Source organism: Meles meles, chromosome 21, assembly GCF_922984935.1.
Source record: "Meles meles chromosome 21, mMelMel3.1 paternal haplotype, whole genome shotgun sequence".
Classification (NCBI taxonomy): Eukaryota; Metazoa; Chordata; class Mammalia; order Carnivora; family Mustelidae; genus Meles; species Meles meles.
The window spans coordinates 1,449,292-1,473,948 of record NC_060086.1 but is presented as its reverse complement, the minus strand read 5'-3'; the positions used below and the strand labels follow the sequence as shown (position 1 = coordinate 1,473,948).

Below are 24,657 nucleotides of genomic sequence, written 5' to 3'. Positions count from 1 at the left end.
AACAGTGTGAGAGGGAACACAAGCAGAGAGAGTGGGAGAGGGAGCAGCAGGCTTCCCAATGAGCAGGGAGCCCGATGCGGGACTTGATCCCAGGACTTTGGAATCACGACCTGAGCCGAAGGCAGATGTTTAACAACGGAGCCACCCAGGAACCCCTACAGCAACCATCCTAATGGCAGTGGGGGTGGTTTTCTCTTATTTTTGAATGACAGTATTGTGTGGTGTAAAATTTGTAGCTGGAAGTTTTCTTTCAGACTTTAAATACATCACCTTACTCCCTTATAGACTCTGAGGTTTCTCCTGAGAAATTGACTGATAATCTTATTGAGGATCCCTTGTAGGTGACAAGCCACCTTTCTCTTGCTGCTTTCCATTCCATCTTTGTCTTTCTATGATTTGATTATAACGTACGTTGCTATGGATCTCTTGAAGTTTATCCTACTTGGAGTTTAAATTTTCAATTTTTAGATTCATGTCTTTCTTCAAATTTGGGTAGTTTTGGCTGTTATTTCTTCAGATAATCTCTTCCTCTTTTTCTCTTCTTCCAGTACTCCCATATAAATATATTTGTCCTCTTGATTATATTCCATAAGGCCCTTAAGATGTTTATTCCCTTCATTCTTTTTGTTCCTCAAAGTAATTTCTAATGTACTACCTTCAAGTCTACGGATTTGTCTGCCTGCTCAAATCTGTTGTTGAACCCTCAGTGAAATTTTCAATTAAATTATCCTTTCTCAGCTCCAAAATTTGTTTGAGTCCTTTTTATTTGTCTCTTTGTTACTGTTCTCATTTTGATTGTTTTCCTAACTTCCTTTAGTGTTTTGTCATTTTCCTTTAACTCTTTGAGCAGATTTCATAGTTATTTTGAAGTCTTTATTTAGGAAGTCTGATGCTTGCATTTCCTCAGGGAAGTATGCTACCACTTCATTTTCTTTTTTTGAATGGGCCAGGTTATCCTTCTTGTGATTTTTTGGTTGAAAACTGGGCAGGTGAAAAACAGCCACTTCTTCCAGTCTTTGTAGACTGGGTCCATGCAGTTTATTCTTTACTAATTGTAGGGTATGTTCTGAGCTTTGGGATCAAAGGAGAAGGCTAAGTCTTCAGGTGTTTTGGCATGCATCTCACCTGGGTGTGCACAATTTCCCCCTATACACACTGCCCTTATGTCTTAATTTCCCAGTTTCACTCCAATTTCTCCTTGGGGTCTTAGATGGTCTATTGTATGTCTCCACCCACAAAGTCCTAACCCAGGTATATCTGTGTCATAATCTCTCTACAGATTTTATGAGTAGTTCCCGCCACTTTATACTGCATTTCCTCTGGAAAACTCCCAATTACGGGAAAAAGAAACAAGTCCTTCAGGCAGTCCCCAAACAAGTTAGAACAGTGCAAACAAGGTTTGCTCTGCTCCCTTTAGTCTGAGGTGGAGGAGGGTATTGGAAAATGGGATGCTGCTTCCTCCAGACCAAGACTGCCCAGAAGGGGAGAGACAAGGATGAGCAAAACTTTCATGAATGTTCCTACCATTTTGAATGTAGCTTTTTCTTAACTGGACAGTCACTTGGTTACTATAGACTTTTGGCTGTTTTTCAGAGCTCCCTAAGCTCATTTTATTATTTCCTTAAAAGATTTTTATTTGAGAGCGAGCGAGCACATAGGGAGGAGGAGAAGCAGACTTCTTGCTGAACAGGGAGCCCAATGCAGGGCTTGATCCCAAGGACCCCAACATCATGACCTGAGCCGAAGACACTTAACCTACTGAGTCACCCAGGCACTCCCATCAAGCTCATTGCAGCTTTTGTTTTCAATGTCTCTGCTGGAGAACAAGAGCTTAGAGCTTCTCAGTTCTCCATTTTGTCGATGTCACTATGGAATTTTTATTCTCAATGCCACACGAAGACTTCCAGCTTTTGAGCTGAGGATATGATGTAAAGAAAAAGTACTTTAGAGTATTAAGTACAGGCAGGTACACAATGGGTGAGAGCGTGAGCAGTGGAGGCAGCAACTAACCTGTCTTATTTTGCAGGCTCTGTGTCTCCTGAGGCTTGACTTTGTGGCCCAGGATACGGCCCTAATCTTGGCATGTACTGTGTCCTCAATGAGCCTTTGCTGAACTAGATACCCCAAATTATAGCAGTTGTGACTGAGCACAGAGTCCTTAAGGCAGCCTCCATAGTGTGTGGTAGGGCAGGCAGTCCAGACTAAACACACTCATGACTCTCCTGTATCGTGCTAGTGGGTGGAATCTCAAACAGGATTGGGCATGCCAGCTCTTGAAGCATTTATGGAAAACCCCAGATGTCCTGCAGAAAAGCCACAGGGAAAAGCTCATGAGGAAGGTTACTAGTGGATAGGGAACCCTCTTCTCCATACTCTAGAACCATCTAAACAAGGGATCAGCAACTCAGAGCCTGTTGCCCGAGTTTGTGGTTTTACTGGAATGGAGCCACACTAACCTAGTCATAAATTGTCCACAGCTGCTCGCCCGTTGTAACATCAGAATTAAATAGTTGTGACAGTAATCTTACGAACTGCAAAGCCTGAAGTATGATCTGGTCGTTGCTGACTCCTGCTCTAGATAATACAGTGAGTCTACGTGGGCTGGAAGGCTGCTGTGGATGACCGTATCTCATAAGGGCCCAAGATGATGTATAACTAAGTCCACAGAACCTGACTGACGAAACTTAGTAGTCCTCTTCTTCTCAGGGACAGAATGCTTGGAAGGACACAGGTTTCAACAAATGGTACCAGGACACATGGATACCCACATGCAAAAACATGAAGTTGGACCCCTTCTTCATAACATATATAACAATTAACTCAAAACGGACTGAAGACCTAAATGTATAAAATTTTTAGAAGTTACAGAGGAGTAATTAGTTATGATCTTGATTTAGGCGATAGAATCTCAGATATGATAACCAAAGCCAGAAGGAGTCATAGGAAAGAAAGTTATGTTGGACTTCATCAAAATTAAAAACTTACATGCTTCAAAGACATCATCAATAAAGTGGAAAAAAAAAACACCCAAAAAAGGAAGAGAGAAAAATTATGTTATGCTAAGGGTTTAGCATCCAGCATATATAAAGAAATCTTGGAATTCAACAGTAGAGACAAACTCAATTAAAAATGAGCAAAAAGAGGGGCGCCTGGGTGGCTCAGTGGGTTAAAGCCTCTGCCTTCGGCTCCAGTCATGATCCCAGGGTCCTGGGACTGAGCCCCATATCGGGCTCTCTGCTCAGCGGGGAGCCTGCTTCCTTCTCTCTCTGCCTGTCTCTCTGCCTACTTGTGATCTCTGTCTGTCCAATAAATAAATAAAATCTTTTAAAAAATAAATTAAAAAAATTAAAACGGGCAAAGGAGAAGAACAAGGAGACTGACGCTACAGGACTTCAAGACTCAGCGCGAAGCCGCAGCAATCAAGGCCGTGTCTGGCTGGTGAGGGAGCGCACAGAACGACAGGACAGAACGGAAGAGTCCAGAACCACCCGCACAAAGACACGCAACTGAGCTCTGACAAAGGATCAAAAGCCATCAGCTGGACAAAGGACAGTTTTCTCAGCAAAGGGTGTTGGAACAACTGATACTCACACACCAAAAGAACAGGCAGATGCAGACCTTACATTTTTGCAAAAAAATCACTCAAAATTAACCAGACCTAAATGTGAAATACAAAACTACAAAGTTCCTAAAGATAACACAGAAGGAAATCTAGGTGACCTCAAGATGATAATCTAGCTTCACGGTGACTTTTTAGGTACAACATCAAAACTATGATCCATGAAAGAAAAAAATGGACAGGCCGGACTTCATTAAAATTAAAAAGTTCTGTTCTGTAAAAGACTGTACGAGAATAAAAAGACAAATCATGGACTAGCAGAAAGTATTTGCAAAACACCTCTTTGATAAAGGCCTAGTATCCAGAATATATTTTAAAAACAACAACAAAACCACCTCATTAGAAAATGGCAAGAGATCTGGACACTCACTAATAAGGATACACAGATGACAAATAATATGGGTATCTTATGTCTTAAGGGAATTTCAGTGAAAACAACATGATACCACGACATACCTACTAGGATGGCCAAACCCCGAAACACTGACACCACCAAATTCTAGTGAGGACACAGAACAGAAGGAATTCTGATTCTCTGCTGCAAAGTGGCACAGTCACTTTGCAATATGGTTCAGCAGTTTCTTACAAAACTGAACAAACCCTTACCCTATGACCCAATTGTTATACTCCTTGGTATTTACCAAAATGAACTGAAAACTTCTGCTCACACAAATGTGCATATACATGTTTACAGTGGCCTTTTTTGAGAATTGCCAAATCTGGAAGAAATTAAGAGGACCTTCAGCAGCTGAATGGATAAACAAACTGGTACATCTAGATAATGGGATACTATTCAATACTACAAAGAGATGAGCTATCGTGCCATGGAATCACATGGAGTAAACTTTTTTAAGAAGATTTTATTTATTTATTTGTCAGAGAGAGACAGAGATAGAGCACAGGCAGGGGGAGCAGCAGGAAGGAGAAGCAGACTCCCCGCTGAGCAGAGAGCCCGATGCCGGGCTCAATCCCAAGACCCTGGATTGTGACCCAAGCCAAAGGCAGACGCTTAACCCACTGAGCCACCCAGGGGTCCCCAAATGGCATCATCTTAAACGCATATCGCTAAGTGAAAAATCCAATCTGCAAAGACCACATACTGCACGATTCCAACTGTACGACGTTCTGAAAAAGGCGAAGCTGTGGAGACAGTAAAAATATCAGTGATTGAAAGGGATCTGGAGGAAGGGAGGGGATGAAAGGTGGAACACAGGGTGTTTTCAGGGCATGGAAAATATTCTGATGATACTATAATGGTGGAATACATGTATTTGCCCAAACCCCCATTCTACGTAGGCATTACTGCACTTTCTAATGTACAGCAGAGTGAACCCTAATATAAACCATGAACTTTAAGCAGTAAAAATTTATCAACACTGGCTCATCAAATGAGTATACCACACTAATGCATGATGTGAATAACGGGGAACCTTTGGAGGGGGGCAAGGGCCTGTATAGGAATTCCCTGTACTTTCTGTTCAATTTCTCTCTAAACCTCCTTGAAAAACTTTTTTTTTTTTTTTTGAGTGCAAAGGATTTCAATGAACATTCCTTCAAAGAACAGATCAAAGTGGCCAGTAAGGATATGAAAAGATGCTCAGCTTTAATAGCCATTAGGGAATGACAAATGAAAACCACCATGAGAGAGCACTTCACAACCACGAGGATGGCTGTAACCAACAAGAGGGACAATAACGAGAGAGACGGGACTCTGCCATGCTCCGCCGGCGGAAACACGGTACGGTGCGAGTGCTATGGAAAACAGCTTGGCAGTTCATCAAATAGTTAAACGGAGTCATCACATAACCCACCAATTCCACTTTTAAGTATATGCAAGAGAAAGGAGAACACAAGCCACCAAAATTTTCTACAGGAATGTTCACAACAGCCGGAGTAGAAACCACCCAAATGTCCAGCAACCGAGGAACGAACGAACAATGGTACATCCATGCAATGAGCTACTGTTCAGCCATAAAAAGCAACAACACACGGGCACCATGAAAATACGCGAACCCAAAGAAGTCAGACGCTAGACGCCATATACTGTGAGACTCGATTTATGTGAAATGACCCGGACAGGCAACACATCCAGGAGAAAGCAGGTTAGTGGCTGCCAGAGGCCGTGGGGGAAATGTTGATGAAGAGTGACGGCTGTTCTGGAATTGGGGGCGATGGTGGTGCAACCTTGTGATATAGTCAAAACCACAGAATGGTATAATCTTAAAAATAAGTAAAAGGATCTCTAAGCAGTTTTACTTCCTCTTAACCCATTTGTTCATTGTGTAATTAAACAAGGTTTATGATTTTTACAGTCTGTGATCTGTCTTATCGTTTACTGAGAAATGATCCATTTACACAAGTGATGTTAAATTAGTTTCTGGGGAGAAAATGATTTAGCAAAGGCTGTTTTGGAGCATTGATTTACTTATTTCTCACTAGGGGGTAAGCTTTTGAGCTGGTGCACAATTTAGGGAAATGGTACCCATTATTTTATGAACAAACCCTGAATAAATGGGAAGTCCTCTGAGGTGGCATTATGTCGTACTGTAACTTTTTTTTAAAAGATTTTATTTGTTTATTTGACAGACAGAGATCACAAGTAGGCAGAGAGGCAGGCAGAGAGAGAGGAGGAAGCAGGCTCCCTGCTGAGCGGAGAGCCTGATGCGGGGCTCGATCCCAGGACCCTGAGATCATGACCTGAGCCAAAGGCAGAGGCTTTAACCCACTGAGCCACCCAGGCGCCCCCATACTGTAACTTTTTAAAAAAAGATTTTATTTATTTAGAGAGTGTGCGTGGGAGGGCCAGGTGCAGAAGGAGAGGCGGAATCTCAAGCAGACCCCCACTGAGCATGGAGCCCGATGTGGGGCTCGATCCCACAACCCTGATATCATGATCTGAGTCAAAATCCACAGTCTGACACAACCAACTGAACCACCCAGGAGCCCTCATACTGTAACTTTTAAGCAAAAGGGGCAAGGGAAATATTTAGGTAAACCTCTAACTGGGAGTCAATTTTTTAAGAGTTCAACTGTACTATCTTCTTGATAGACAACTAAAAAATCTTCCTGTCAAATCTTTCCTAGTCAAAAACTAGGGCTTTCCCCTTAAAAAAAAAAAAAGAAAAAGAAAGAAAGAAAAAAACCAAACTGAGATTCTAGGAAAGCCTGGAATAACAAAGGGAGACTGGTCGACCTAAAAATAGATCTAGCTACAGCGACTGAGCTGGACACTGGCAACAGTTCTCAAAACTCTGCCTGCCCTACATGCCTGCCCTAGATCCCCGTGGAGCTGCCCCTCCTAGGGTGACCAGACACTGGGAGTCAGCCTCTGTACGGGGACATAATTCAACTGTCAAGAACACATTGGGTAACATGCACAAAGGCCAAGGACAACAAACACACGGATGTGCTTTCTTCTTTTTAAAGAATACAACAGTCATAGGGTCAAACATGAAAACCACACAGAAGGATATAAAATGAAAAGATTCCCAGGCTCCCCTGCTCTCCTTCCCAGATGTGATACTGATTATATTTCCTGGGCAAATGATCTTATTTCTGAAATGTTATTAATATGACAGGAATATTATGCAGAATATGTTTCTCCTAAGTTTTCCAGAGCTTGCCTGCCTTCATCAGAAACGGAGTTAAATTCAGGTCCCAAGTACTGAAACTTGAAATTTTCTTGCAATCTAAAACAGATTTCAGACCTAAATAGATTCGATTTCTTTTTTTAACAAAAAATTCACACATTTTACCTTTTAAGTCAGATTTTATTTCTATTCATGGCAAAACAAACTCTTCAAATATTTATAAAATTACCAGAAGTTCGCAGTCACTTGGAAACAATTTATTATTAACTAGATTAATCCATTAAGAGAATGCACTGAATACACTCAAGGTTAAAATGCAACAGTGACACAGGTTCGATGCCTTGACAAATAAATCAACAGTTCCTGGTAAAACTCCCAACACCAAAGAGAAGTTTAAAAACAAATGCCCTTGAAATTCCAGTTTTGTGCCCGTACACAGGTCTCAGCTGATCCTCAGTGATAAGGTTAACAATGACATCGCAGTGACTGGCAGGGTTGGGGGGGTTGGGAAGTAATCCAATTAATAGCACGAAAAAATATGTAATCTCACAATAAAAGGAGCACTGATTTGAAAAATCATTGTCTGTGGGCATTTTCTTCCCCAAATGGGGGGCAGAGCCAATGTGGGCAATTACTGTTCGGCAATATTCCCAGGACCTAAGGCAACCGCCCATCTGGGGCTACTGCATCTCCAAAGCTCGGTATCGGCAAAAGCTCCTCACGCGGTCCTTCTCTCAGGACCGGCACCGGAGCGCTGAGGCCACTGCCACAGCCAACAAGCTCCGATTCTCCTCACCAGGCTCTCGTCCTTCATATCCGGGCCCTATCTGGGTCCTTCCACAGACGCAGACAGCCCAGCCCTGTGCCAGCGCCGCCCACCCGGCCTCAGGGGCAGGCAGGAGACACACAGTCCGCACGGCAGCCGGCGCTGGACTTGAGTCACCGCTGTCCGCCGCCTGCTGTGCGGCTCGTCTGCTGGAACGGGCCGGCGCCCTAACGTTGCAGACCAAGTAGTGAGCTGGTGAACCATGGCCCTGCCAGGCCGCGCTTCTCTTACCCTTGCTGTTCTCCAGGAAGAGATTCCTCTCCGGTGAGCCAAGCTCGGCCGCTCATTCCAACCTACAGCGACGACGTGTGGCTCTCGCAGTGTCTGGATCTGCCCGGATTCTCCCCGCTTGGCACCCCCCAACGGCACTCAGCGGCCCTGCTCGGACAGGCCGAGAGCAGCAGACGACACGACTAGGACACGGCCCATCACAGGCGACACAAGCAGTCCTCCAGCTGCGTACCGGCCTGCCCACGACTACGGCAAAGGCCACAGAAGAAACATTTTTAGCACAGGGGTTGCACGGTCATTGTCCTGACTCTGTCCGCCTCCCTTCGCTTTCTGCCCGGACAGCCTCCGTCTGTCCTCACCACGCTGCGTCTCCCGCAGGAACGAGGACTTCTTCTTAGCTTGTTTTTGTGGTTTCTCCGGCCAACCGTGAATCTAGGCCTGCTGACACGGAGGGTGAGACCCTGAGCAATCCTCTTGGTGGCCGGGCACCGGCCGCTGACTTCTCAGGGTCTTGAGGCGGCCAGGCTGGCCGCGCCCATCTACGCTGCGTCCTCATCATCCCCCGCCGCGTTGTCCGGGTTCTTCCTCTGCTCAGCCTCCGGCCCCGCGGGCAGAATGCTGGTCACGGTGTGCAGAAGCGCCTCGATCTGCTCCTCCGTGAGCCGCTCTTCACTCTCCTCCACCATCTGCAGAAGGAGACCTTGGAGGTTACAGACGAGCCGCGCAGGCCGAGTCCAGCCCTGCCCTCCCCACCCACGTTGTTCCCGGTCCGCCGGCCGCCGGCATGCGGAGCTCAGGGCCTGGCTCCAGAGCTCCCTCGGGCCTCTTGGTCCTCTCCATCCCGGCGGGAGGGAGGGAGAAGCCAACTCCAATTCCCAAGCCACCGCTCAAAATAGGTCGAGGCAAAAAGCAAGTTGCAGGTTAGCACTTTCCTTCAAAGAAACAGAAAACTCCACCAGTCCTACACCCACCCACGGGCACATGTGTCTGTTGCACGTGCCAAGAAAACTCACCTCCAGCGAGTGAAATGGCCCTTCACATACTTCTGTATTTCACAAGCACAGCTGGAACTCGGGAATCCCATCAGCAACTCACCGGACGACAGCCCACAGTGCGCCCATGGCCCATCTACTTGTCCGCGTCCCCACTCCCCCCACCGGCAGCTCTTCCGGAGCGCACGGGCCTGACCGCACACAGCGCGTCCCGTCTGTTACTTCTCTCCACCCTCGCAACAATCCAGCCAAGGAGAGGATGGGAATCCCAAGCCAGGCCTGCCCAACGCTTAACACCTGCAATGAATCTAACACCATGTGGCCCTGGTCCTCTCCTGGGAACGTGGAGCAGAACTCTGAGGAGTGACAGCGGGGGAATGACCCCGCTTACTAAATTAGGTCCACTTAGAGCCCAGCCTGACACGTCCTGGAAATCTACACACGAACGACGCACAATTATGAGCCAGTTTTCTTAGCCTCACCTCTAGTTCTCCGTACACAGTGAACAACGTTTTTAAGAGTAACATACCGGCAAAGTCCTAACCCACGTTCCCTCAGTGGCACCAGTCATCTGCCACAAACAGCTACACGTGTCCAGGGTTCTGCTCTGCGGCATTTCCCAAAGCAACTCAAATCCGCCAACTAAGACCGAGAGGAATTCCACGAAGAAGTCCTAGCAGATTTACGTAAAACAAACGACAGGCTAGGCTTACGACCCTGAAAAGGATTTCAGTCTGACTACCTTACTTCAGATGACAGCAGAGAAGCTCATCAGGTCAGGTCACGGGTCCAAGATCACCTCACAAACTCCTGGCAAACCACCGGTCTCTTCCCAAAATGTTTCTATGACCAGAGAATAATCCTGAGTGTTCTAGGGTGGGAGATCCTGAGTGAACCAACGGGGCTGCGGTCATATAAAATGACCATTTCCTAAAGATTCAAAGGCTCCGTAAAATGTAAGCTCTGTTGAACAAGAAATGATCCTCAAAAACCCATTTTTTAAAACCAGACATGTAAAATTAGGGTGTGTAAAAGGAAGTAATCTAACACAGACTGCCTCCAAAACATGAAGGAGTTGGAAGGGGCACCTCCGAGTCGATTATTTAATCTTAAGAAAAGATGGTCTCAACCTGAGAGGAATGTCTCCGAATCCGTGAGCTGGCAGTGCAGTTGGTTCGGAACCGCTCCCCAGCTCAGGGGAAGCGGGCAGGGAGGGTCAGGCGGCTCTGGGACACTGACAACCTCCCAGCAGTCCTCGTGCGGGGACTTTCCCACAGTCGCCACCCAGCACGCAGCGTCCACAGATGCGTAAGCGCAGGCTCGGCATTACGAAGAAAACCCGACCTGGGCCTCACGGCAAGGAGCGCCAGGTGCTGTGACTCTGGACTCAGCTCTTTCTAGAGTACTCTCTGCCTCTATTCTTCCCTCCCTCAGAGATGCAGACTAGCGTCCACCGGTTTCAAAAAATTTAGTTATCTGACTTCTGAGAAGCCTTCATTTTTAGAAGACCAAACAGAGAAGACTCGACCAGGCCACCTTCTTGCATCCCCATCTCTGGTCTGGCAGAAGCAACGATGATCAGGCGTGCGCTAATGGGCTCCGGCGAGAGGGCCGAAGAACAGAAGCTTTCATCAGCACAGTCCTCGGGTCAGAAACATTTCAAACTACGATTCCCAGTCACAGCAAGAAAACCCAAACCTCATTAAGCAAAATGAAACACATATACACAAAAAGAAACTCTCAGAAACCAAAAACTTACTAATCCCTCTTGGATCAAGACAAAATGATACGAACTGTATCACTCGTCACCTTTTCTTCCCAACACAGAGGAAACTGAGGCCAAAATAAGGAAACGCAAAGCACCATCTCAACATTCTCAAACACCTGAGGTTTCAGGTTTTTCCGAATATAAGGGCGAATGAATGTGAAAATCCCAAGTATTTGCAGATGGGTCAAAAAGAAAGCTTTATCACATACAAACTCCGAGGGGCTGTCAAACTGGCCTCCTATGCTCCAAGAATGGTTGCTTCTCGTTCTAAGCTGTCAAGGCAAACTCCCTGCTTTACCCAAAGCAACAACACAACTCAAACTAGTAACAACGGACAGGTCTGTTTGACCCAGAACAGTCCACTTAATCTCTGTAACTTTCAACTTTCTCCACTGTAAAATGAAAGTAATGCCTACAGTAAAGACCAAATGAGAATCCATATTACAGTGTTTTGTAAGCCATAAAACTCTTATTTATTCCAAGACATTTTATAATCACTTTTTAAAAAAAAAGATATTATTTATTTATTTGACAGACAGAGATCACAAGTAGGCAGAGAGAGAGGGAGAAGCACGCCTCCCGCTGAGCCAGGAGCCTGATGCAGGAGGGCTCGATCCCAGGACGCTGGGGCCATAACCTGAGCTGAAGGTAGAGGCTTAACCATCTGAGCCACCCAGGCGCCCCTATAATCACTGACTTTTTTTTTTTTTAAAGATTTTATTTATTTATTTGACAGAGAGAGATCACAAGTAGGCAGAGAGGCAGGCAGAGGCGGGGGCAGGCTCTCCGCCAAGCAGAGAGCCCGATGCGGGGCTTGATCCCAGGATCCTGGGATCATGACCTGGCCGAAGGCAGAGGCTTTAACCCACTGAGCCACCCAGGCGCCCCTATAATCACTGACTTTTAACGCATACGTAAATGGTAATGCTGTTCAGGACAGCGGCCTGTGAGGTCACAAAGCCCACTGTCCTGCCTTCAGGCCAGAGAGCTCACGAACTGTTCCCATATGTACACACAAGAGGGAGTGGCAGAAATCACAGAAGCTGTGGCTTCCTCCTTCCCTCACAGACAGCAGGCAGTCACCTGTGGATCTGAGGCTCACGGCAAATCACGGCTGAGGTGTAACTAAAAGTAGCTTTAGCCTCCAAAACGGAACACTAATAAGCGCTGGGCGCTGCACATGCTTCTGGACACAAGGAGAATAAACGAGCTGTAAGGTTGTCACAGGGAGTCCTCTGTACTCCACACCCTGTGCGAAACCTCATTTCTTGTCCCTCGCTTGGGAGAAGAGACCTGCCACAAGCCTTGGTAAAGGTTTCGCTACCGTCTGTAGCCAAATTGCAGGCTGGGGAAATCGGACTATAAAATGGTCGGACTGCTGGGAAGCAACATTCGCAGGAAGACCTCCTACCTACCTGTGAGGAGGAGAAAAGGACAGACAGTCTCAGGGACCCCACACACGTCTTCCTTCTCGCTGTGCAAAGCACATGGCTTGGAGGAGAAAGTAAGGCTTTGTCAGACAGACCCAATGAGCCCGTCACTGGGTGACACACACAAGTCCCACGGCGCACAGCAGGCGCGAACTGTACCAAGTAATGACAGAGTTTCTACAGGGACGAGGTCACGCTGATCCTCATCCCCTCTCCCCATCTGTCAGTAAGCCATGAGTAACACATGTTCCTGATTAAAGCTGGAGGAGACAGGACATGTGATCTTTAACCCAGGGGGACGTGGATTAGTTTCTTGCTGATTTGTCTGTTTATTCTTTTCTACACTGTATCTCCAACACAGTTGAAAGCATCAGAATAAGGGTACAAAAAGGATTTCTATTTAGCCTAAAGGCCAGTTCCCCCAGAAGTCACCGTTTACGGGAGGAATTTTTCTAATTTAATTTTGGGTGCACTTCGAGGACAGAAACAACACTGGGAAGACAATAGACATTACAGACACTACAGGCAAAAACTAGATTCCCGTGACCCTTTCTAAAAGGGCTCTTTATGAAGCAACTCCAAACATCATAGGTGCTTCTGGCCACTTTCTTCCACACTTTTCTGAAGGAACTTTGACAAAGGAGAAGTTCTTCTAAAATTGATTTTGTAAATTCCTTAATTCTCCTTTTCTTATTTCTCCGATCAGTTTTTTTTCTTAAACCAGCAATTAAACGGCCTGCCTGATATTTGGAGCTTCGAAGGCATTCTCTGCCCTGCACAGTAGAGGGAAACTGCCCCAGGACATCTACAGCTGCTCAGTCTGTCTCACTCGGCCTCATTTTCACACTCTTAGATCACGTGTGGCTCCCACTCCGCTGCTCCGCACCACTCTAAAGCTTTGTGCTGTGACTGCCGTGTCTCCTGTGTAAGTGATGGGAGTCCAGTGAGTGGTCGTCTGCGGCAAAAGAAGACGATCCAGTCTGTGGTTCTAAAAGTGAACGGACTGTGGTGGGAGAGGTAGACTGGAGGGGCCAGACTGAGGCAGGGATGACAAGAGGACAACCGCGAGAGCCACACTGAGAAGTGACAGAAATGGACGTGGTGCAGCAGGGAGAGAAGAGAGAACAAGGGAAGACAGAAGCAACAGAACCTGGGGACCAAGTGCGTAGATCAAAGGCGGAGAATGACGTCCAGGTTTCTGGCTTGGGAGACTGGGCCAGGAGGCTGAGAGAGCACGGGAGGAAGGGCACATGTGCTCCGTGAACCAAGAGCAGAAACAGGGGAGCAGGGTCAAAAGGCGGGAGTCGGGGAGGAGAAATTCTGCCAGAGTCGTGGTGAGTCTATTGTTTCCATGCAACATCTGGTTGGCAGTAACCCCTGCAGGAAACCAGCGGCCAGAACAGGGCAGGACATCAAGGGAGACAGCCGCTGAGAAGCCCAAACCCGGAGGAAGGAACTTAATTTCCTCTTGTCTCCTACTTTTACCAAGTCCATACCAACGAGGATCAAACTGGTGAGGTCCCCTTCTCTCATGAAATGGGAGTAGTTGGGCCGTCTTTTCAAGAAATGGCAGTTCCCGCCTCGTCTGTTCTCCGCCTTTACCACCCGTCCTCCCTCTCAGGCCCAGAAACCAGCCCCGCATGCTCAGGCCGTCTTCACTCACCAGCTGGATCTCAACAGCAGTCATAGGCCTGTGATTCAACAGCTGAAGCTTTTCGGCTCTGTCAAAAGGAAAGTACAAAGAATTTAAAACTCTTATTCCCTTTAGAATCCTGAGTCTTGACCAAGCTGTTTAGAGAACGCCGTGTCAGATGACAAATGGGAGAACCCGTTGGAACGTGGCCTTCAGTTTCTTCAACCGTAAAATGAGAGAATGGGAACAGGAGAGCCTACATTGGAGACTCTCGGAGGGTACAAGTGTGTATCAGAATTCGGACAACAGAGATACGGACTGAAAGAAATGGAACAAATAGAGGTGCAGTCTTAATACCTTTTTCTGAAAAATATGAAGAAAACAATATTCTCTTAATCCAGATTATAGAAAGATTATGAAACAGTCTTGGTTGGTTGGTATCACTTAGAAATGGCTGAGAATTTGGGGCTCCTGGGTGGCTCAGTGGGTTGAGCCTCTGCCTTCGGCTCAGGTCATGATCTCAGGGTCCTGGGATTGAGTCCCGCATCGGGCTCTCTGCTCAGCAGGAAACCTGCTTCCCCCTCTCTCTCTGCCTGCCTCTCTGCCTACTTGTGATCTCTGTCTGTCAAATAAATAAATAGATTCTTTCAAAAAAAAAAAAAAAGTGGTGGCTATATACATATGTATACATACAATTTTTGAGATTAATATTAAACGTCAGATTTTGACTGGTTATCCCAGAAAACCACACCAGGACTGGAAGGGGGCAGGGGCTGATGTACTGAGGTACAGGCGCAGTCCCCCACCCACACGGTCCACAGTCCAGCTGGGGAAAGGAGACAAACACAAGCAAGTCTTAACGAACATGCGACAGTCGAAGGTAAGAGTTTTCACTGGTCCCAAAGCCACGGCGAGCTCACTGCCAGAGGCGCGGCCGAAACGTGCGGACTCTACAAGTGACGCAGGACTTAAAAAGAACAGCTCCAGCGACTGCCCCTGTGTAGGGGACAGTTTTGAAGTGTCACCTCTCATTCTGACTGGGGAGCTCCAGACTCATCTTTCAGTTCGACTCAGTAAATATTTACTGAGCTTACAGACGTTCTGAAACGAACAGATGAATGAGCCACAGGCCCACAGCCGCTCTGGGGGAAGCAGCACATCCGCCAGCCGCCCTGCGCCGGGCTCCCACCGTCTGTACAACAGCAACGATGACAGAACTTAAATCTCACCGGCGGTTCGGAGGGAGGAACATCTTCCCGTTTGTACTGCCAGCAGCTACCATCTGTTGCTTACTTCCCATATGGCGAGCACACTGAGCCCTCCGCCTTACCCGATGCTGTAAGTAACTTGCCCGAGGTTACACAGCTAGGAAATGGCAGAGCTGGGACTCGGCCGTCAAAGCTCATGTTCTTAACCATCTGCTTCCAGTATTCAGTATTCAACAAGATGACTGCCACACAGCTATGTCTCCACAAATGGCAGTCATTAGGGAGGCACTTGTAATTAAGCTCTACTCCTCATAATCCCCCAAACATTTACTCTAGACTCAAAGATGACTTCACAGAGGAGGAAACCCTTGCACTGGGCCCTGAAGGGTTTTCTAGGCAAAATGATTATAGACATTATAGGAAAGGGGAGTCAGGGCAGGAACAGCCCCAGTAAATGGCCAGAAGGACAAAAATTACGGAATTTTAGGAAAGAGCTGCATGAGAGGCTGTGGGCCCTGGGGCTGGGCCATCAGAACAAGACCACATGGGCTCCAACCGCAAGGCTGCACATGTCCGCGGACACCGGAAAGCAACCGAGGGAAGGAGCGACATGCTCTCAGGTGAGAAGAAAAGAGGCAGGGCTGGCAATGAGACTGGAGAGTGAAACACGCCTGGCCACCCCGACGTATAGTCAACAGGGCCTCACAACTGCCTCAGCTGGGTGGGGACGGGCGAAGGAAAGAGAAGAGTCAGGGTTCAGCGTCCGGCTTTTAGGCTGTTTGGGAAAAATTATTTGAAATCTGAATTCCAGTTTGTGGTTGCTTTCGGGACGACAGGGAGAACTCTGTCCAGCCACCTGTCTAGTTTTAGGTCTAGTGTGACCAGCAGACTGGACGTATCAGCAAGGAGTCACACGGAACAACGGGAGCGCGCCACAGTCCACGCTGAACTCCAAGCAGGTGAAGACCAGGACAGGGCACCGCGGAGCACCTCCAGGTAAGGCTCTGGGAGAGAAGGTGGTGGAGCAGGAGCCCGAAGAGGCAGCGACAACCCAGGAGTGCGGCGTTAGGGAAACCGAGAGAGGAGAAGCCCCGGGGAGAGCACTGGCAGCGCCCCATGCTGACGGCGGGCGGCAGTCAGAAGTCACCAGATTTGCCAAAACAGAGGGCACCAGTGGCCTGTGCAAGTAGTTTGGTGGAGTGACCGTGGTGGGGACAACGGGACTGTGGGGACTCAGGACTAACTGTGGAGAAACTAACCTTTACTCTTCCTGTAACGCAGTCACTGCTTTATTAAGGCCTTCAAAACGGGCTCTAGGCTACATTCTGAGTGCGCCACAGTGCAAACAGAAACACAAACAGGGTTTCCGCAATAATCAATGGTACAGCCAAGCATCACACGAACCGAGCCCAACATTCAGATGAACTGGAATTGTAAGATAAAATAGAACTCAACTTCAGAAAAGAAAAATCAAAGTACTAAGGATCCCGAAACATTCTTAGCTCCAGTGAGATTCCGCTGGAGTCATAGCACTTGGAGGTGAGGCGTTCACAACGTGCCCCGTTGACCCCGCTTGGGCGTTCTTAGGAGCCACGGGTGGCTGCATCAGGCAGGCTGACAACGAAAGGCAACCAGATTCTGATCTGAAAACTCCCCTTCATTTGGCTCTAAAGTTATCAGGCTTTTGAAAGGCATCCTCCTCACTGCCCCTCAGAATTTATTTTTTTTTAAAGATTTTATTTATTTGACACACAGAAAGATCACAAGTAGGCAGAGAGGCAGGCAGAGAGAGAGGGGGAAGCAGACTCCCCGCTGAGCAGAGAGCCTGATGCAGGGCTCGATCCCAGGACCCTGGGATCATGACCTGAGCCGAGGGCAGAGGCTTAACCCACTGAGCCACCCAGGTGCCCTGCCCCTCAGATTTTAAACAATTTGTTTTCAGTACAGTTTGTACTGATGTTCTTTGTTCAAACAAACCTCAGTTTTCCTGGCACCAAAAAACAAATTTAGGTTTGGCCCGTGTCTGGTAAAACCACCTGTGAGGAAGGTCCAAGAGGCAGATGCAAAAGCAGAAGCAATGGGGTCTGTGCTTAGGGTACGAAGGGGTTTCAGAGGCTCCCTGTGAAAGACCAGCTCAAAGACGGCACGTGGGGAGATGTGAGGAGAGAAGGAAGTCAGTCCGGCTGGCCCGTCTCGCAACTCGGACTCAAAGGGAAACAGCGGGAGGGAACAGAAGACTAGGCCTGACGGTGGGACGCACGAAGGACGGAAAGGCAAAGGCAGACAACTAAAGCATTTTACTTACGACGTGCAATGTAGGTCAAAGACTTAGAGGAAAGGAAACGCCAAGCAGAATGACCTGACGACTTTAATTCTCAGGAGGATGAATGTTCCCTCCAAGCCTAACTTGATATTTCACGATGGAAAGCCAAGGTCAGTGTGGTACAGCATCGCTCCGCAGGAATTTAATGACAATCCTCAGGGTTACTTCGCTGATGTTGTTTCATGGACGGCTGCCTCCCCCGCATCAAAATGCTTCGGGGAGATTCTGCCACCACAGCACGGTTTCTCATTAGATCTGAAAAGTGTCCGAGGTTGGGCAGCAGAAAGACCCCACAACAGGTGTCTGAAGTGCAACGGGAGGCTGACAGGATGAAAGCAGCTGAGCTACCACAGTGCCAGAGGGACGTGACATCTTGCCAGCGCACTGGCGGTCTGTCCCTCACCAGATGCCGGAGCCACCCCCCTACGCCACCCCTGAAGAGGTTTCCTTTCTGCTGAGTTCGAAGGACAGTGGCTCCCTGCTGCACGCGGAGCAGCGCCGGGAAGGCGTCCGGCGGGTGGAGGAGGACCGCGGCCTGCGGCAGGCCCGGCCCTGCGTGCGGCACCTGCAAAACGCCCTCCCTCCGCCGGCGCTGCTGAGCCAGGCGGACAGATGGGACCATTGGACAACAAGCCGCAGGGACTGTGGAACCGTCCGGGCCCTGGGAAGACGCGGTGAGGTGTGGGGGGACGTGGTGACCGCGGCAGCCGTGGGTGCGCGAGGCTCAGACGGTGGAGCTCTGAGTGGGCAGAAGGAGCACCAGTATGGGGGCGCCTGAGGAGGACACGGGTCTGAGGGGACACCGGACAGCCACGAGGCTGCACAGGGTAGACTGGCCATGTTCGAAACTGACCTCTGCAGTGCACAGAGGTCCTGGGTCTGGTTCTGTGCAGCATCACAGACCAGAATACCCTCCTGACAGGCAGAACTCAAAGAGCAGCGACAGCCTGGGGACGGCGGGTTCTGGAGGGACACTGCAGCGCGGCTGCCCGTGGAGGAGCTAAGCACGAGGGAAGACTGAAATTATGGGGAGAAAGGGAGAAAGACCCTCAGAAAAACAGAAGTCCCACGTTTCGGCGAAGAAGCTCATCATGTTCCACTGAGGCCACAGCACCGTGGGGGGGAGTGCAAATCTGAGGGGCCCTGAAGGGAGAGGCCATTCGTTCATTGGACAATTTTCTCAGCGAAGGAAGTGAAGTCACCATCTGAGACTGTAGGAAGGGCCAGAAATAAGACCAGCAAGCAGGTGTGTTTGTCTATGAGAAAGAGCAGGGAAAGGAGAAGCAGACTCCCCACCGAGCGAGGGGCCCATGTTGAGCTCAATCCCAGGCCGAGGGATCCCCCCCTTTTTTTTTTTAAATATTTAATTTATTTATTTATTGGAGAAAGAGCACAAGCGGGGGGAGTCGCAGAGGGAGAAGCAGACACCGTGCTGAGCAAGGAGCCCAACACAGGACTCCATGCCTGGACCCTAAGATCCTGACCTGAGCCAAAGTTAGATGCCGAACTAACTGAGTCACCCAGGTGCCCCCAGCAAGCAGTTTTTGTTTGTTTTTTTAAAAAGATTTTATTTGTTTGAGAGAGAGAGAGAGAGAGAGAATGCAGGCATGACAAGGGGGAGGGACAGTGGGAGAAGCAGACTCCCTGCTAAGCAGGAAGCCCAATGCAGAACCCGATCCCGGGAATCCAGGATCATGACCTGAGCTGAAGGCAGTCGCTTAACCTGCTGAGCCATCCAGGTGCACCTCCCCCAGCAAGCAGTTTTTTTTTGTTTTGTTTTAAAGATTTTATTTATTTATTTGTCAGCGAGAGAGAGATCACAAGCAGGCAGAGTGGCAGGCAGAGAGAGAGGAGGAAGCAGGCTCCCTGCTGAGCAAGGAGGCCGATGTGGGACTCTATCCCAAGATCCTGGGATCACGACCTGAGCCGAAGGCAGTGGCTTAACTGACTGAGCCACCCAAGCGCCCCAGCAAGCAGTTTTAAAGACCCAACTGAACTGGAAAATATGAGCCCTCATTCCAAATAAAATTATTATTACTATTATTTTTAAAGATTTTATTTATTTGACACAGAGAGAGAGTACAAGCAGGCAGAGAGGCAGACAGAGAGAGGAGGGAAGCAGGCTCCCCACTGAGCAGAGAGCCAGAAGCGGGGCTCGATCCCAGGACCCTGGGATCGTGACCTGAGCCGAAGGCAGAGGCTTTAACCCATTGAGCCACCCAGGCACCCCTCCCCCGCTCAGCAAGCAGTTTTAAAGACCCAACTGAGCTGGAAAATATGAACCCTCATTCCAAATAAAATTATTTTAACCATCATTACCCAACCATATGAACAAAGACCAGAGAAAAAGGACAGCCAAAAGAATGAGCATCTCTGCTACAAATCAGTCACAGCAATGGGACTTTGCTCACCGACCAGTCGCTGTCCTGCTGGGCTCTGAACGGCCGGAGCCGGTCCTGCGGTTACACAGAAGGGTCCTGCGAGTCCCCGAGTAACAAAAACGCTCACAGCTGCTCCCTGAAGAAGCCCACGTGGAGTCCAACCAACCAAGTTCTCTGCCACCACACTCGAGGAGCTGAGCATGGCAGGAGCGAAAGCATGGAACCACACTTGCGCAGGCTCCAGCTCGAGGGCCCGGGGAAACAGTCCCCTCCCCTCTAACCAAGCCTGTTTTCATTGTCTCCACTCTCGCCCCTTCACTTCAGCTCCTGTCCCAACTGATCAACAAAACCGTTCTTGCCAAAGGGCCCGGTGACTGCCACATGGACAACTCTAGCGGACGCTCTCCTGTCCTGCTCTGCCCTGTCTCCGCGCTGTCACTCCCTCCTCAAAACTGTCCACCCCGCGGCTTCCATGAACCATTCTTTCCTGATTCTCTTATCCAACGAGACCTTCGACTCTTTCTAGGCCTTGTCTTCTGCTGCTTGCTTCTGGAGCATTCCCACGGTGCCATCCTTCACCGTCTGACCCCCCTTACATCCAAACCTCACAATCTCACCCGCTACTACAGGTTTCAGGCCAAGTTGTCCACGTTTTCATGCTATGTGACCTCAGCTCCAGTTCTCTGTAACCAGCGGCCACCTAGATATCTCCTGAACACCTGAGGCCGACGTCAGGCTCAAACATCCCGAAGCGAACCGCCTCTCCTTTCCCACACGCCAGCTCTACTCTCTCAGCGTCTCATCTTGGTAAAGAAGCAGACACCCAGGCCAGAAACCTGAGGGTCATCCTTGACCCCTCCCTCTTACCCACTGCCAGTATTAAGTCCCCAAGAATTAACAACTGTTCCTTTTTTTTAAAAGATTGTTTCTTTTTCAAGATATCCATCCCCTCCTCACCGTTTCTATAAGCCACAATTCTTCTTGGTTAAAGGACAATGGCCTCTACCCCCTTTTTAACCCTATCTTCATTTACAAATAAAGTACCTTTTAAGAGAAGAAAATCTGGCCGCCTCATTATCCTGCTCGTAATCCTCCCACTGTCCGCACAGGTTTTGGTACGAGTTTGACTTTCCTTAGTTCAGTCTCCAGAGCCAAGTGAAACTTGGGGTTCGTCAATCTCCCTATGTTCACATGCCTCTGCTCTGCCCACGCACTCATACCCCAATTAGATGAAACTGAACACTGCCCAGAAAAGCATCAGGCTACCTGACTCTGTGCCTTCGCACACCACATTCCCTCTGCTCAGGCAGAACAAACTCGCCTGCCCCGGACTGACTTCCTTTTTGTTAAAACCCAGTGTCACCCCCCAGAGACAAAACGTCATACTCAAATTCTGACACTGCAGTGGGTCTCTCTACTATGACCCTCCTACCATTACCTGTGTTCGTCTCTGCGTCGCCCAAATAGAGACACAGCCAGAGGATAAGTTAAAGAGTTAGGCAGGACCGACTTTCAGGAAAAGTACAAGGAAGAGACAACTGCTGAACGCCGGGGAGACCTGGGGCAGGCCTCCATGCTCGGAGCAGACAGTGTAACCACACGCCAGACAGCGGGGAAACGTGACAAGCTCCCGTCTCCTCTGAGCTTTGCGGGCCCTAGAAGTACATGTCCCACATACGGTGCCAAGCCCCAGGAGGGCTCTGTGTACGGAAGAGTCCCTTTTAAGGACTCTAAGTTATTTTACAAACCCACCTATGGTCCTTCTACTCCCGGGAAACGTAGCTGTACGTCTTAGGGAGGAGATCTCGGGACGAGAGCCGGGGCTGGAAGCCAGGCTGCAGTTCTCAAGAACTAAATGTCTCAAGCAAGAATCAACGATTAAAGAACCAAATGCTTTGGGGAGTGAACATACTATAGAAAAATAACAGGACTTCGAGTGGAGTCTCAATACTACCATTTTGTTGAATAAAGTTAGGAAGTTCCTGCTATACCCTCAAGGACTCTAGCAGTGCAGGTATTTAAGCAAATTAGTAAGGTATAAGGCCTCCTTGTCCCAGGAGACCTGGACCATGTAAGGGCTATTATCTTGAATCTCCTCCCCCGGAGAGGACGGCAGAGAAGAACTCTCAGGAGATACGCAGACAGAAGGGTCAAAGAGCGCTTCAGCAGTTTCCGCTATAAATGGGATTCCTGTCTGCTGTCGCACTGGCTAGCACAAGACGGTCCCGGTCTTGATAGCCTCCGGCAAGCAGCCCCTGGCTCACAGGTACTGTGGAAAGCCAAGCGGCTGCAACAGTTTACTGCACCTTGGAGAAGGCCCCCGGCCTCTACAGAGAAAGAAGCCCGCCAGCCCCCTCTCCTGGTTGTTTGTAGAACAGCACTGCCTGCCGCCTCCGCGTCCCACTGTCTTGGACGGCCTATGTGACTATCCTGGTACATGGTCTGTCTCAGAAATCAACCAGTTAATGAAAGACAGGCACCAAAAAGTCCCAAAGAAAGTTAAAAATCCTCAAATTTAGGATCACAAATAGTAAAAAGGAACTTCTCTGAACATTACAATCTGTGTTAAATTTACAGATTATGGCGAATCAGGAATCATCTTACAAGCCCATTCTCATTTTGAGCTTCTTTCTTTTCTTTCTTTTTAAATTAAACTCTATGCCCAACTGGGGCTTGCACCCACAACTCCAAGATCAAGAGCCTCTGCTCTACTGAATGAGCCAGCCAGACACCCCGTTTGTGGGTTTCTCGAATGGTCGCCAGGTGCATATTTGTAGCAGAAAAGATGCAGGGATGGGGAAGCAATACATCACACCAGACAAATACTGAGAAGAGGTCTTAAAAACCAACTATGAGGACTTGTGTTGTACATAAGGTAAGAGTGAGACCACCGAAGCCAACCTTTCTGCTGACTGTACCAACACCAGGACTAAATACAAAAGCAATAACCTGAGGGCTCTGAATGAAAAGTATACAAGAGGAGGAGAACTGGGGAGGGAAGTCAACTTGAAGAACTAGTTAGTGTCGGGGGAGGACTTGAGTTTCTTTTGCTTTGTTTTCTCTTTTCTCTCATAGCCCTGATCCTCGGGCCACAGAGGGCCATGGCAGTAGTTCCAACAGGCAGCTAAGATTCCAACGGAAATTCCATCTTTCTAGCCAAATACTGGGGAAAGAGGCCCCTGAGCCCTGGAAATCTGGATGAAACTCACAGCCCGGGGGCAGCTCCCCCAGGGAGCCCAGGCAGTGAGTGTAAACAGGAAGAGAGTCTCGGGGTCCAGAGTGCCACGTAATATACCCTTTTCCCCCTTTCCTTCCTTGCTTTGCCCCAAGGGTGGCGGCAGAGACGGCTGTGCATGCGGGCAGCTCAATCCTCGAGAGAAATTCAGTACTTGTGGCCAGAGAACCAATGGGGGCCAGGGCTCAAGTCGGTCAAAGAGTATGGGGGCAACCCCAGACAGGTGCACTAGAGAAGGGGATTCCCCTGAATCTGAGCATCCATCAGCACAAACCCTAGGTTCAGCCTGAGCTATTCGTGTGCAGAAGAGCCCCAAGCAACAAAAACCAGACTCGGCACAGCAAACACGCTGAGAAGTGAATACAGTAAATCACTACTCTAGTCTCATTTGCAAAAAAGATCCAAAGCTGCAGATCAAAGGTTTCAAAAGCTAAACTGACATGAATCTTGCCCATGGAAGGCAAGAGACTTGAGGTGTGAACCTAACTGGGTTGACTAACTGCTAAAAGAAACAAACCAAAAAAAGCAACATTAACCAGAGGGTTTTAACAGGGTCCAGAGTCTAAACAATAATATTCAAAAGGTCCAAGACATAATTTAAAATTACCTCAATGGAAAGAAAGAAAACACAACTCATTCTCAAAGGAAAACATCATGCTGGAACTATAAAAGATGTTAAAGTAGCTACTATAACAACATTCTTGAAATGAGTGGAATAAAGTAAGTTGTTAGGAAAGAGACAGAAATTACAAATAATAAATAAATGGAAATTTTAGAACTAAAAAACATAATGTATGAAATAAATTCACTGGCTGGACCTACTAACAAATGGAGATGACAAGGTCTGTGAATTTATAGACAGATCAATGGAAGTATCTTGTTTGAACAACTGAGAGAGGGAAGGAAAGGAAAAAATGAACAGAGAGGATTCAGGCAAAATGGCAGAGTGGAAAGAACAAGGAATCTGCCTCTCTACCACGTAGAAAACAACTGTCTAGACAACTAGGCCTAAATGTAAAAAATGCAAACTATAAACACGCCCAGATGATCATACAGGAGAACACCTAGATGATCCTGAGTTTGGTGGCGACTCTTCAGCTACAATGCCAAAGACACAACCCATGAAAGAAATAACAGATAAAGTGGACTTCATTAAAATTAAAAACATCTGCTCTGTGAAACACAACATCAAGAAAATGAGAAAACAGACCACAGGTTAGGAGAAAATATTTATGAAAGACACAGGATAAAGGACTGTTATCCAAAATATACAACAAATTCTTCAAACAATAAGAAAACAAACAACCCAATTTAAAAATGACCAAAAGACCTAAACGAACACAGGGGCACCTGGGTGGTTTGGCTGTTTAAAGGTCTGACTTCAGCTCAGGTCATGATCTTGGGTCCTGGGATCCAGCCCA

At 48.1% G+C, this 24,657-nt stretch overlaps 1 protein-coding gene across 5 annotated transcripts in view; it reads right to left on the bottom strand.

Moving 5' to 3' along the window:
* Window positions 1-7,378: 7,378 nt before the first annotated feature.
* The window catches only part of LOC123933689 (CGRP receptor component), a 43,346-nt gene continuing 26,067 nt past the window's right edge, over window positions 7,379-24,657 (bottom strand). For all 5 annotated transcript variants that reach the window (XM_045993124.1, XM_045993120.1, XM_045993122.1 and 2 more), the window contains 2 exons: window positions 14,120-14,177; window positions 7,379-8,952 (listed from right to left, as the gene is read on the bottom strand). In XM_045993124.1, coding sequence (XP_045849080.1) covers window positions 8,806-8,952; window positions 14,120-14,177 — 205 coding nt within the window. In that variant the 3' untranslated portion in view covers window positions 7,379-8,805. The remainder of the gene's footprint in view (window positions 8,953-14,119; window positions 14,178-24,657) is intronic.